Here is a 14,798-nt window from a genome sequence, read left to right as displayed (position 1 = left end):
TAAATATCATAGACACAAATATATGTATTATATGATTTCATTTTCTGAAACTTAAAAATAAGTAAAAATTAGGATGATGAAAGTTAAGATAGTAATCACCTCTGAGAGGAAACTGAGCTGGGAAGAGGTATAAAAGATCTGTACACCTTAGATTTGTGCAGTTTATGACCTCATGATATGTTCAAATTTTTTTTCTATAATTCAAATTTTTTCTTTGATTTTACTTTTTAAACTATCTAAAATTGTTTCTTCCATCTCAGGATATGGCACCTCCAATTAACCCATCAGCTCTAACCAGTTATCACTTATCATCTAGAACATAAATAATGTATATGGTGGGTATCTTGTTCCCCATTTCTGTTGCCACTCCTGTGGTTTGCTTGATGTTTTTTGGTTTTTGTTTTTTTTTTTTGGGGGGGGTTGTTTTTTGGTTGGGGGAGTACTGGGGATTGAGCCCAGAGGTATGTTACCACTGAGCCACATCCCCAATCCTTTCTATTTTTTTGAGACAGGGTCTAAATTACTGAGGCTGGCCTCAAACTTGATATTCTCCTAACTCAACCTCCTGAACTGCTGGGTTCACAGGTGTGTGCCACTGTACCCAGTACTCCTGTGGTTTATTTTAACATTTCACCCAATTTAAAAAAAAAAAAGAAAAGAAAAAGAAAGGGAAAGAGTTACCTAATTGATCTCCCAGGTTCTACTTTTGCCCCCCGTTATGCCTTTTCCTCAAAATAATTAATCTTTTTATTTTCTTTTTTGGCAGCACTGGGGATTGAACCTAGAGCTTTGCACAAGCTAGGAAAGCACTCTACCACTGTACTATACCCACCCCAGCCCTGCATAGCAATTATTTAACAATATAAACCGTATCTTCTGCTTAAAATCTTTTCATAGCTCCCACAATAAAAACCAAACTCAGTAAAAACCAAATTTCTTTAACTTGGCCTAGAAGCCCTTATGAATTAACTTGCTGTCTTTCCCTGAACTCATTTCACATCACTATTTCTTTTGGCTCCTTACATTCTAACAGCACTGACCAGTTTTCAATTATTTCAACATATCAAACTCTTTCTTATTCCATGACCTGTACTTCATCATCCCAACTCCTCATCCAGGTGGATTTACTACAGGTCATCTCTCAAAAATTAAGATTTCTTAGAGAGGTGGTTCATGGCTCCACAACCACTACTTTACTACTTTTTATCATAGAACCCACTCATTTATTTATAGCATATAGCCCATTTACCTATATTTCATACACACACACAGAGACATACACATGACTATGTATACAGAGTCAGAAACATGTCTGTCTAGTTAATCACTAAATCATTTCAAACACTTGGCACAGGGTCTGACTCATGGTCTGTGTTCAATAAACACCTCTTAAATAATCAGTGCATTTGATGAGTAAATGATCTTTAAAGATATTCACCTTGGGATCAAAGAAAAAAATTATATTGCTCCACTATTATACATATCACCACTACCTTGCATGAGAAATCAAATGTCTTAAAATACAGGCTTAAACTTCAAGTGGCTGAATAATAGGCTCACCAGTTTTAAATAAGAAATGGATGAAATCATGAAGATTCCCCTTCTGGGAGATAGGAGTTTCAATACAATTCATCAAGAGTACAAGCTCACAAATACCTGGTAGTACATGAAGACATGAGGCCCCTGTCAGGCCTAAGTGTATAATGAAGGAGAAAATTCAATAAAGTATGTGGATGAACATGTGGGTTTGAGACATAAAGCTATCTATTCTTTCAGATCAAAAAATTTTACTGTTTAGCTAAAATATGGAACCTAGGTCCCTTCAACAGATGAATGGAGAAAGAAAATGTAGTATATATACACAATGGAATATTACTTGGCCTTAAAGAAGAATAAAATTATGGCATTTGCTGGTAAATGGATGGAACTGGAGAATATCATGCCAAGTGAAATAAGCCAGTCCCAAAGAACCAAAGGCTGAATGTTTTCTCTGCTATTTGATGCTAATTCACAATGGGGGTGGGGCGCAGAAGGGAAGAATAGAGGTACTTAGGATTAGACAGAGGGAATGGAAGAAGGGGAGGGGGTTTAGGGATAGGAAGGATATAGAATGAATCAGACATTACCCTATGTACATATATGATTACGTGACCAGTGTAATTCCACATCATATACAACCAGAAGAATGAGAAGTTGTACTCCATTTATGTATGATATGTCAAAATGCATTCTACCGTTACACATAACTAATTAGAATTTTAACAAGTTTATTGTTTATTAGAATGGACTGACATTAGATTATATGCAGAAGGATACCAACAGAAACCTGAGAAAGTAATGTTTTAAAAAGTAGAACCTATTATTATCTAATATTAACTATATTAATAGAATCTAATATTATTTGAATAAAATATCACCAAATATTATTGATCTTAACCTCCAAAAACTACAGAGGGTAGTGTGCCCTGAAAGTACATTCAATGAAAGATCTACTGACCTTTACTCCGTATTTTACTTTTCCAGCATAGTGTTTTATGATGAAAGCAGGCTCCATCACAGCTGGAAATTCAATATAAGAATTCTCTTCATGTTGATGCTTAAACTTGTCTAGCAATGTTTGATTTGTTGCCTGTGGAAAACTGAATTTAAGGGGGAAAAAGAAGAAACAAAAAAAAAAAATACAAGAAAGATGCAGTAATCAGTATTGCCTATTAAGCACATTATATTACCTTGCCATCTAACACATTTAGCACCTTACAAAAAGTTTTCACCTATACTATCGGATTCTCATAATAAGCTAAGAAATAAGTATTATATGGATAGCTGTTCCTATTTTATAGATGAGAGACAAAAAGTTGTGGTTTGCCCATACTCAAAATCTGCAATTAACCTGAGAAATTAACTCAGGTCATTACATATTTGACTTAGGCTGCACTGTGTTGCATTACTGAAAAACCCAAAGGAAAGTAACACCACACCCCTGAACTCTTTCTTATTCCTTAAATAAGTGCCTAAAATCCATAGTCATTCTTTGTTTCCCTATTTCTTCACACTTAAATATGAAACAATTTTCTTATCTATACCTGTTATTATATTTCTATATTAAACCTATTACTATTTTAAATATACATCAATAGATTTGTACTCATAGATTGTAGTCAATGAGTATTTCAAGTCCAAAAATCACACAAACATTATCTATTAAGAATTGCATAATAGAAACACAGGAATACAAACATTCAGAAAAGGGGAAAAAAGTAGAGAACAACAAAAGGGTTCAGAGGACATAAGAGGCTAACTTTTAAAAGTTAAGTGTTAAAGATTAGGTAGGAGTTTCAAATAAAGGAAATATCACTGACAGGAAAAGGAGAAAATATATTTTTCAGAAAATAGTACAAAAGAAACTGAAATAGTGAGCAATACATGAGGTTATAAAGATGAATACAAATCTAATTATAAAAAATGCTTCTAAAAAAAAGAAAAAGAAAAAATGATTCTATAATTGCTACAAAATGGTTAATCACATACTGTACTCAAATCAGAAAAGAGCATCACCTTTGTTGTCAAATAATCTTAGTTTAAATTACCAGTTCTGTCAGTGATCTTGGGCAAAATAAGTAACCTTTCAGAAGTTTAAATACCAGAAATGAATTCCTAACCCATAAAGTGAGTACAATAACAGATATAACATTGCCAACAGAATCAAATAATACTATCTGGCATCTTATAGGGATTACATAAATGTTATCAGCTTTTTTTATGTTGCCAACACTGCCACTTTCCTAGTCACCTTAGCCTGTTCTTACATTTAAATACTATGGTTTCTTAAAAACATCTCCATTATAAGCTTGCTCCAAAACTCAAACAATTCTAGAATGCATTATAACCCTTAGGATTTCAAGCACAGACTAGCAATAGCCTCTATAGTATTCTTACCAATTCCAATCTTACCTTGTTTTCAAGTCACCCTAATCATGTGCCTTTCCTAGTCAGAAATTTTATGGATCAAAGGCAAAGAAACTGAATGATTCCAAACAACTAAAACTAGGCAAACCTAACCTCTGCAAATGTTTCACTACTCCACAGCAGACTGCTTCTCACTTCTGGCAGCATACTCACTTCACCTCACTGCTTGTAGGTAAAGATTTATTTGCCTTCTAATAATTCCAAGTAATTTAAAAGCTTATGTTTTTCTCTTAGAGTCAATAACAGAAATTTTCAAAGGAAGGAGGATAGATAGGAGAACAATCTTTACTCTGAACCATGAAGGATGGAAAGAAAAGCTCTCCACAGGTCCTACACTCAACAAACATTTGTGGTACATATTAGGAGGGCAAATTAGACATTACTGCTCATTTTAAAGCTCTTATCTCATGTTCCCCAAAGGCTATGTATGAGCATGGGTAGCCTGATAAGCATTTCTAGAGCTTTCAGAACTAGCAATGCCTGAACTCTGCTTACTGACTCTGAATTAACTGATCGAGAATGGTGACCTAGCAAGCAATAGTATGTACTATTTACAAATTCACAAGGTAATTTTTATAAGTAGACAAGACTGACAAAATGTTGCACTGAACGAATGCTCTAATCTTAAATTCAGACTGTTAAAATGTAGATTCTGATTCAACAGATATGGGTTGGAAGCCTGAGATTTCATATTTCTAACGAGTTTCAAGGTACTCTACTGCTGTTGTCAGAAGCACATTTTGAGATCTACAGGAAAGACTTGTAACGTTGCTAACGTCCTATTCATACATTAAGACCTTGCCTGCACTATTCCTTCCTCTTAAATGTACACTGCATCTACAGAATCTAACTATCTTAAATTGCTTGACATCACAGCCAGTACGGAGCACACTCAAGATTAACCTAGACCTCATCTGACTTCAAACTCCTTCAAGTACAGCACCATAAAACACAATGCATGAAGTTGAAATACCACTAAGGATGTATTTCAAATTATGTATTTCCCACAGAAATATGTATTTCCCATATATTTTTTAGAGAAAACAGTCCAAGTGAGTCCCAAAATAGCTCTTTTTAAATGTGACTAATTTATTTTCAACACCTCTTTATAGGTAACCTCTTTACATCTTCTGGGATATTAAAGAATAAAAGATGGGAAGTTGTTCAGGACATACCACCCCAAAATATGTGGCTCTGAACTAATGATTATTTTGAGCTGAAGACAACTCAGAAATACAGGATGTAGGAACAGGTTCCTGACTTCCTCTTTCCTACATAAAAACAAGCCATAAAATTCTCCATGAGAAGGGTGCTCTCCCTATTTTAGAAAAGAATAATATCCTAATCACCAAAGACTTAAAATAGACATTAAGACAGAGCTGTACAAACTGACAAAATAACCATTATCTTCTAGTTTTTCCCAGCATATGTCTCTGTCACCTTCACACAATTTACTATTCCTACCCCAAACTCTTCATCTTAATATTTCTGGAAGATTTATCATTTCTTTGTCTAAAAAGTAGATAAACTCTTTGTTCTGATCACTTCTTCAGGTCTACATTTTCATGTACATGTAAAATTCTAATAAAATGTATATGCTTTTCTCCTGTTAATCTATCTTATGTCAGTTTCTTAGGCCCAGTCAGGGACCCTATCAGAGTAGCAGACAATTTGTTCCTCCCCAGTGAGACAAAAATGGTCCATTTGTAAGAGAGGTACAGGACTGGCTCATTTATAAAATAAGGAAATTAAAATAATGTTTATTAATTTTTTTCATGAAGGTTTGAATAGAGAAACGTAATTGAAAAGACAATTAAAGGTTATTTAGTCCAGTCTCCTACCTACAACATCATCCTCAAGGAGGATATGATAATCCAGCTATATTATTTCTAATGAGAAATTTTTACTTCTTGAAGCAGATGCTAATCAACTCTAACAATCAGAAAAATTTTCCTTTTATTGGGTCAAATTTGTCATTTCAAGCCATGTGGCTTGAGTGACAACAAAGAGGTGACATTCTCTTCATTGGTCAAAAAATTCTACGTTCTAGGCATGGTGGCACACAACTATGAGTTTGAGGCCAGCCAGGGAAGCCCTCTCTCAAAAACAAAAAGAGCTGCAGATGTAGCTCAGTAGTCAAGTGCCCCTGGATTCAATTCCCAGTACCACAAAAAGCAAAGAAAAAATATATCTATGTTAGGTAGCAATTGGCCAGGAAAATATAATCTTTATATAGTAAGATGTGCATTTAATGAAATTTTGCTTATAGAAAGGCAAGGTAATGAGCCCCTTGTTCTATTCATGTTTTAATTATACAATCATTACCTCAATTGCTAGTTACAAATGTGATACAATAGAGAATAGCAGCATTTCCATTTTTTTTTTTTTTTTTTTTTTTTTTTTGCGGTACTGGGGATTGAACCCAGGGCCTTGTGCTTGCGAGGCAAGAACTCTACCAACTGAGCTATATCCCCAGCCCCCAGCATTTCCTTTTTGCATGCAAGAGAACTTAAGAGCTAGGCATGGTGGTACATGCCTATACCAGTGACTCTGGAACTGAGGCAGGGGGATTACAAGTTAGAGGTCAGCCTCAGCAACTTAGGCCCTAAGCAACTTAGTGAGACCTTGTCTCAAAATAAAAAATAAAAAGAGCTGAGGTGATACTGCTCAGTGGTAAAACACCTCTGTGTTCAATCCCTAGCACCAAAAGAAAATTTTAAAAAGAAAACAGATTGGCAGAAAGTAATAGAGATGGGATATAAATCTTGGACTTATGGCTCTCCAAGTGAAGCATTTGGGGAAAGTAATCTAATTCAATACTTCAAAGCACAATCTTATTAATCAGAAATAGCTGGAGGATTTGAACCTTACATCTACAATGTACAAACCATGTGATCTTTCACTTCAAGTGCTTAAACATATTTGTTGCTATAAATATCTCAGACAAAAAGAACTGCTTAGGGTTGGGGATGTAGCTCAGTTGGTAGAGTGCTTGCTTGCCTTGTAAGCATAAGGCCTTGGGTTCAATCCCCAGCACCACAGAGAAAAAAAAAAAAAGAACTGCTTATCATTTCATTATCGACTACTATAGTTCTCAACACTGAATATTAAAATTAACTATGATTTGAAAGATTTCTCCAATAAACACTAGAGATAAAAAGTATGCAAGCAGAATTAGGAATTATTGACCTTACAATTTTATAAGAGAAAATATACATTTCTTGGAATAAAGAGCAATACAAAGAATATTTATGTAACTCTGGATAGAAAATTAAAATATTTTTATTTTTATTGACATTTTAATTCATTTAGAGTAACAGAAACACTATAACTAGAGTAACTAGTGACACAATAGGTTTATAATGGATACTAGACACAACTCTTAGCATTCTCCTTTTCACTATATTTTTCATTCTATCTTACTATTTGTATTTAGCAAATGTGTTTATAGTATATTAACAGAGTGACATATTTTTACAAAAATAGGATATTTCTGAGAATAAAAGGACTCAGTTTTATTAACTAAACAGGGCAACAAGTATAAACTTTTAATTACCCCAAGACCCCACGCAAACCTGATGTGGGCATCCAACCTATGACAGTAAAGTTTCAATATTTTCTATCATAGCTTAATGGGTATAATATTAAACTAGGAATCAGGTAAGCTAGTTCAATTTCTAAAATTTGAAAAAAAAATTTCTAAAATTTGTTACTAAAGAGTCATTTAAAAATCTACAAAATCTCCTCATTTCAGTTACTCCAATTCTAGATTTGCCATCTGTTGTAATGAAAATGAGGTACCTGAATATGAGGTGTACCCTGAAAAGCTCATTTGGCAATGCAGAAATGTTCAGAGGTGAAATGATTAGATCATTAAAGTTATTCATCAGTGGATTAATCACTAAATGAATTAATAATTTGAATGAATTACTCAGTGATAACTGCAGGCAGTGGGGCAAGACTGAAAGAAGAAGGTTACTGGGGGTGTGTCCTTGGGGATTTTATTTTGTCCCTGGCTCCTCAAATACCCTCTCCCTCTGCTTCCCAGCTGCCATGCCTTTCCTCCACGATGTTCTGCCTCACCTCAGGCCCACAGGAATGGAGTCAGCATGAGTTGAACCTCTGAAACTGAGAGCCAGTTTTCCTCCTATAAGTTGTTCTTGTCAGGAATTTTGGTCATAGCAAGAAAAAAGTAATAGTATTTTGTAGGCTAATTTAACTATACATCATCTTTTTATACATCAGAGATTAATCTGGAGGATGCTACAGCATATGAAGCTTTCAGAGGTTTAAGTCTGGTATACTGAACAGTGTTAACAAGGACTAGCAAATATTTGGCACATGTTGCCAATTACCACCTACACAGCCATGACAGACATCATGAATGTATCATGATATCCTTATTTACTAAACATGAAAACTGCCAACACATATCATAAATAAAACTCAAATTAAAAAGAAAAAAACACAACAAAAAAAAAATATATCAACAAATCTAGCATCAAATTGTAAGAAAAAAATCTGGAAAAGAATTCAATAGTGATATTCAGCCTGTTTATCAAGAAATGCACAAAATATTTAATAACTGCAAAAAACTGAACCTTTAGCCCTTTATTTGAAAATATAAGGAGAAAGTTTAAACTTAAGAAGGAAAAAAATGCCCAATGGCCAATAACAAAATTGAAAAGAACCATACTCACTTGCTCTCTTCATCCAAAAGATGGAGCAGTCCTGTTGGCTTTTTGCTAATAAGATTTATGCAACAAGTATTATCAATATAATCAATGTTATGCCAGCTGATACCTTCAGTTCTATATTCCTCCTAGGAACACCAAACAACAAAATAATTTATTCATTTTGCAGAATATGATAGGCATATGATAACAAGGATTGAAAAATACAGTCTAAGCTCTTTTTTAAAAAAATCATAATCCACACAATGCAAGGATGTTTACTAATCAGTTTACTAATCTTAATACAGTGTATCTGTTTCTTTACATTGAGCAAAGCAAGAAACCCCATCTAGTGGAACACTCCTTTAAACCCAGCAGGAGGAGTGCAGGTTTGAGGCCAGCTGCAGTAACTTGGTGAGCTCTGTCTCAAAAAGAGCTAGAGAGGCAGCTCAGTAGGAGAGCAACCCTGGGTTCAATATCCAGCACCACCATTTTAAAAATAAAAAGTACATGCAAACGAATTTTGTGGTTAGAATCCTATTTCTGAAACCTCTCTAAGCAAGATCTAGGCCTGGGTTTTAGTCACACTATATGATTACTCCACTAAGGAAAATAGGCAATGAAGAAACCTAATTTTTCCTACATGATTCCACGCTATCAAAAAGGACTGCATTTGTTGGATCATCAACAATGAATTGAATTCCTCAGAAAGTGGGAAACCATCACTCACAAATCATGTGGAATTCATATACTGAACTTTTGCAAAATAAAATCCTTCACACATTTTTACTTTATCAAAAAGGCCTCAAATTCCAAGGTTAAAAAAAAAAAAAACCCTAAACTCAGGTCTTGAGCAGCTACAGTAAAACACTTGTACTATTTCCTAAACTAATATTTCCTTATTCTTTTTATTGGGAAATATTATTTTATTCATCCCTGTGAAACTTTTACTTTAAATTAATTACTCTAATTAGGAAAGGTAAATATTAGTTCTTTCCTCTTAAAATGTTCACAAGAAAAGAATTTTTATATAAAAGGTCACCCCCAAGTTGGGGGTGACCCCACCATTCTTTTTTGTAGCACGGATAGCATACATACTAGGTACAGGAGTATTAGGATTTTTATACATTATAGTAGTGAAATAGTCCTTAGTCTTCTTCCAAATGACCATTCAGACTCTCTTGCCCAATGCCAGCTTCTAATATATTTGGTAAGATTCACTTGTTTACAGATATCAGCTAAATAAACTCACATAATACATAATTCTTTTTGTCTGACTTTTTTGACTTAATTTAGGTTTCAGAGACATTCATTTTTGTTAGACACACCCAAAGTTCTTTCACTTTAATTGCTGTAGAGAGGTTGTAAAACAACATAATCACTCACTTATGTACCGTCTATACATTGTCTGCTTTCTCAATATAACTGCAAAGTTGAGACCGTGTTGTTCATAAAACTGAAACTTATTTAATCTCATCCTTTTCAGAAAATGCCAAAGTGACACAGAACATTAATTACTCTTTAAACTTTAATGTACAGCAGCATCACATGGAAGGCTTGCTAAAACACAGTCAACTGGGCCTTATCCCCAGAATTTCTGAATAAATAGGTATAGAATAACACTTAGGGTTTTTATTTCTCACAAGTTCTCTAGATATGTTTAGGGAAAGCAGAGAAACAACATTTTGAGTTTGATAACTAATGTGGTAGAGTACTCTACTGTATTTATATACAACTTATTCACCCATTCTCCTTTGGCAAATATTACTTTTACTTCTATTTTTTGGCCATTAAAAATAAGGTCATATGACCATTTCTACCCAAAACTTTTGTGTATGTGTGTGTGTGTGTGTGTGTGTGTGTGTGCATACACATATATATATAAACAAACATGTTTAATTTTATTTTATTGGTTCTTCTTATACATTATATATATTTTGAGATTATAAATTATACATATTTAACTCAACAAACACTGCCAATCAGATTTCTAAAGTGCCAATTTATATAACCACTATCAGCATATGGTAGTTTCCCTAGAAACTTAATTCTTCAATACTTGTATTACCACTTTTTCATTTTAATCATTCCAGTGAATGCCTAGGGATCTGGTTGTGATTTTAATTTTAATTGCTGTGATGAATAATGTTATGGTATGACATTCTCTCCCCGCCCCCCTCCCGCCGCCGCCGCCGCCACCGCCGCCACCGCCACCGCAACCGCCACCGCCACTGCCACCACATCTCCCCCAACCCCCGCCCGCTCTCTCTCTGCTGGCCATGATGTTCTGTCTCACCTCAGGCCCAATGAATGGAGCCAACTATCTATGGACTGGGACCTCTAAAACCTTGAGGCCCAAATAAACTCTTCCTTCCCTAAAATTGTTCTTATCAGAGGGCTGGGGATGTAGCTTGGTGTTAGCACGCTTGCCTAGCGTGTGCAAGGCCCTGGGTTCAATTCCTAGTACCACAAAAAAATGAAATAAAAATAAAATTGTTCTTCTCAGGTCATTTGTCACAGCAGCAAAAAGCTGACTAAAACAATAAGAGAAAAACATTGAAAATATATTTAAATATTTCCTTTTGTGATATGCCTATGTTCATGATTTAAAAAAAAAAAAAAGCCATGCATGATGGCACACACCTGTAATCTCAGCAACTCGGGAGGCTGAGGCAGGAAGATTCCAAGTTCAAGGCCAGTCTCAACAACTTAGAGAGGACCTAAGCAACTCAATGACACCCTGTCTCAAAATAAAAAATAAAAAGAGCTGGAGATGTGGCTCAATGGTAAAGCACCTCTGGGTTCAATCCCAGGTATCAAAAATAAATAAATAAACTCTTGGATTGGCGATATAGCACAGTGGTAGAGAATCTTGCCTAGCATGTTAAATCTCTTGAGTTCAACTGTTAGCATGATAAATTTTAAAAATTTCTTTAAGAGGAAAGCAAGAAAAGGAGAGGGATAAAGATTCTTAGTAAACAAATATCCTTGCCTTGTTCTCAATTTGGGAGAGAAAGCATTCAGTATTGTTTCCATTTTGTATGTTGTTATGGGTGTTTTTGTAGATGACCTACAGGAAGTTTAATTTACCCTAAGTTTGCTAAGTTTTGTTTTTCTATAACAAAACAAAATGAAACAGGAATGGATATGCAATTTTATCAAATGCTTTTAATAATTCTATTAAGATAATCAAAGTTTTTCTCCCTTTTTGTTTTAGCAGATCAATTAAATTGATGCTTTGTTATAAAACATAAGATAGGGATGCAGCTCATGATAGAGTGCCTGCCTAGCAAGTACTAGGCCCTCCCTTCAATCCCCAGTATCATCCCCTTCCCCCAACGAAGAAAGTTAAATGTAAAACACATCTTAAGAGTGGGGGGAAGTCCCCCGCCCCAACCAACATTACCCTATGTAAAATTTATGATTACACAAATGGTATGCCTTTACTCTATGTACAGAGAAACAACATGTATCCCATTTGTTTACAATAAAAAATAATAATAATAAACAGCACATTAAAAAGAAAAAAAAAAGAGTGGGGGGAAGTCACGTAGTTTTGATGTATTGTCCCTTTTTGTAGCTTGTTGAATTCCACTTGCTAATATTTGTTTAGAATTCTTCTTTCTTGTTTTCCTTTGGATTGCTTGAGGTCTTTTTCTCTTATAATTTATATTAACTTTAAAAAGGTTTATTCTTTTAATATTGTGTGACTATTCTAGGAATCATAACATGCATCATTATCAATGTCGAACAGAAATAAAATGTTCTATAACTTAGAAGGAAAGATATTAGAATACCTGAAATTCCATATACTCCCTTAACTTACATGCTATTGTTCTCATGTTTTTTAGTTCTATTTAAACATTAAAGTATGGTATTTTACCTTTCTCCAATTTATCTAACATATTCATTTAGATTCACCAACTTTTAAAAATAATTTTCACTGTTCTTCATTCCTTCCTGAACCTCTAAATTATAACTGTAGATACATTAGCTAATGCCTAAATAATGTGATTCAGTTTTAAGGAAAATATCCCACTATTCTAGCTTCCACTAGTTCCTCTGCAAGTTGACTGCTAATCTTACTGCTGCACTTTAAAGATAGAGCTTCGTTTGCTCTGGTGCATTTCAGACTGTTTTTGGATATTTAGAGTTCCTCAAATGAGTGCTTTGGGCAGTGGGGGTAAGGGAGGTACATGTGCACATGTACACTGTGTTCTTCCAATTCATTAATTTTCTCTTAACCTGTATCTACCTATTAAAAACAATCTTGCATTCTTAATTTCACTGTACTAGATTTTCATAAATTTGGGTATTATCTGGAATAATTTGTAATAAAAGTATTACTCTTTTAAAAAATATCTGAAACAAAGTCCTTGTCTGATGACATCTTTATCTAGATCCCCTATGGTACTACTATCTCACTGCTCTTGTTTTTTAACATTTTAGTTTATCCACTTGTTTGGTTCTTTTTTCCTTCTCTTTTCTCTCTTCCTTTCTTTTCAACAGTGGTAATGTTAGCATTAGGATGATCTCTTGGGCTGGAGTTGTAGCACAGTGGTAGAGCGCTTGCCTAGCACATGTGAGGCACTGGGTTCCATCCTCAGCACCACATGAAAATAAAATAAATGAAATTAAGATATTGTGTCCATCTACAACTAAAAAAATATATTTTTAAAAAATATTTTTAAATATGATCTCTTCCTCCAGTGCAAAGTGAATTTGCTCTTGGCACATGAGAACTAAAAACACTAAGAACACTAGTTATACCTAATCAGGAACTGAGATGACTTAAACTGAACATCATCCCAAAGATGCCTAATCTATTTCTAGCTTACCTTTACTCCTAATGAGTATTCTTTGGGGCGAGGGGGGGGGGGGGGGGGGGGCGGGGGGGGGCTCAAATTGTCTATAGAAGTAACCATGGGCTTCCTTAGTAGAAAAGTCTGCTCAGAGGAGCCAATCAAGCCTGGTTCATTTAGAATCGTCAACTCTATACTAGAACAGAGAAATACCTCTAGAAACAAAGAAGTCCCCAAATGCTGGGCTCACCAGCCTAGATTTCCTTCTTACAGATCTAAGCTTTCATTCATTTGAAAGTAATCCAACGTTCAGTTTAAGAGGGATTATTCTCCAAGGTAAGGTTAGTCAGAATTTTCTGGTCTGACAACACCAAATGTACAATGAACAAAACAAAAACTTGACAAATAAAAAAAAAAGTTTACCCTTAACAAAAAACTTGCTAGATTATAAACTCCTTAAATAAGACCCCTGCACTCTATATTTTCTATCTCCATTGCTTAGCACAATGCATGACACATGGCTATTACTGATGAATCCATGATATAAAGGATAATTCTGAGCAAGAGGATAATATCAGAAATGGTAACAGGAAACATTTTCAAATCTCAGAAACTTTCAGTCTCTTATTTCATATTGTCTCTGCCATTATCTTCTTCTAATATCTTATTTTATTTATTTATTTTTTATGTGGTGCTGAGAATAGAACCCAGTGCCTCACACATGCTAAGCAAGCGCTCTACCACTGAGCCACAACCCCAGTCCTTCTGCCACTATCTTAATTCAGGATGCAAAAATCACTGAACCACACCAATTCAACTGGCTCATAGATTGTTTCCTCATCTCCAGTACACTCTCTCAGTCCATCTTCCAGTTAAAATACAAGTACCATATCAAATAAACTTTGAATAGCTCTTCCCTCTCTAAAAAAAATTCTAATCTTCTCTGCATGATGTATAATGCCCCAGTTTTAAATATACTTAATACTTTAAGTATACCTTTGCCTAAAATACCATTTCCCCACTGGCAATCTTATGAGCTCCAACTCACTATTCAAAACCACATTCCAGTTGGGCAAGGTGGCTACACACCCGTAATCCCATGGATTCAGGAGGCTAAAGTAAGAGGATGGGGAGTTAAAAGGCAGCCTCAGCAAACGTGAGACACGAAGCAATTCAGTAAGACCCTGTCTCCAGAAAAAATACAAAATAGGGCTGGAGATGTGGCTCAGTAATCAAGTGCCCCTAGTTCAATCCACAGTACCAAAAAAAAAAAAAAAAATTCCAGAACCACCTCTGGAATTCAGTGCAGATGAATCAATGTAGTATTTTACTTTATGCCTGATTATAGTATATATTA

The 14,798-nt window shown here is 34.8% G+C and overlaps 1 protein-coding gene and 1 non-coding gene across 2 annotated transcripts in view; both read right to left on the bottom strand.

Annotated features, from left to right (window-relative positions):
- The window catches only part of Myo9a (myosin IXA), a 251,023-nt gene that overhangs the window by 113,900 nt on the left and 122,325 nt on the right, over window positions 1-14,798 (bottom strand). The window contains exons 12-13 of the mRNA XM_047539276.1: window positions 8,667-8,788; window positions 2,498-2,639 (exon numbers count right to left, since the gene is read on the bottom strand). Of these exons, the coding sequence (XP_047395232.1) occupies window positions 2,498-2,639; window positions 8,667-8,788 (264 nt within the window). The remainder of the gene's footprint in view (window positions 1-2,497; window positions 2,640-8,666; window positions 8,789-14,798) is intronic.
- Trnaa-cgc (transfer RNA alanine (anticodon CGC)) lies at window positions 6,368-6,441 on the bottom strand. The gene has a single exon. It is a non-coding gene; the product is annotated as a tRNA-Ala (tRNA).

Source organism: Sciurus carolinensis, chromosome 2 (assembly GCF_902686445.1).
Source record: "Sciurus carolinensis chromosome 2, mSciCar1.2, whole genome shotgun sequence".
Lineage (NCBI taxonomy): Eukaryota > Metazoa > Chordata > Mammalia > Rodentia > Sciuridae > Sciurus > Sciurus carolinensis.
The sequence above is the reverse complement of the archived record's forward strand: the minus strand, read 5'-3'. Positions and strand labels throughout refer to the sequence as shown.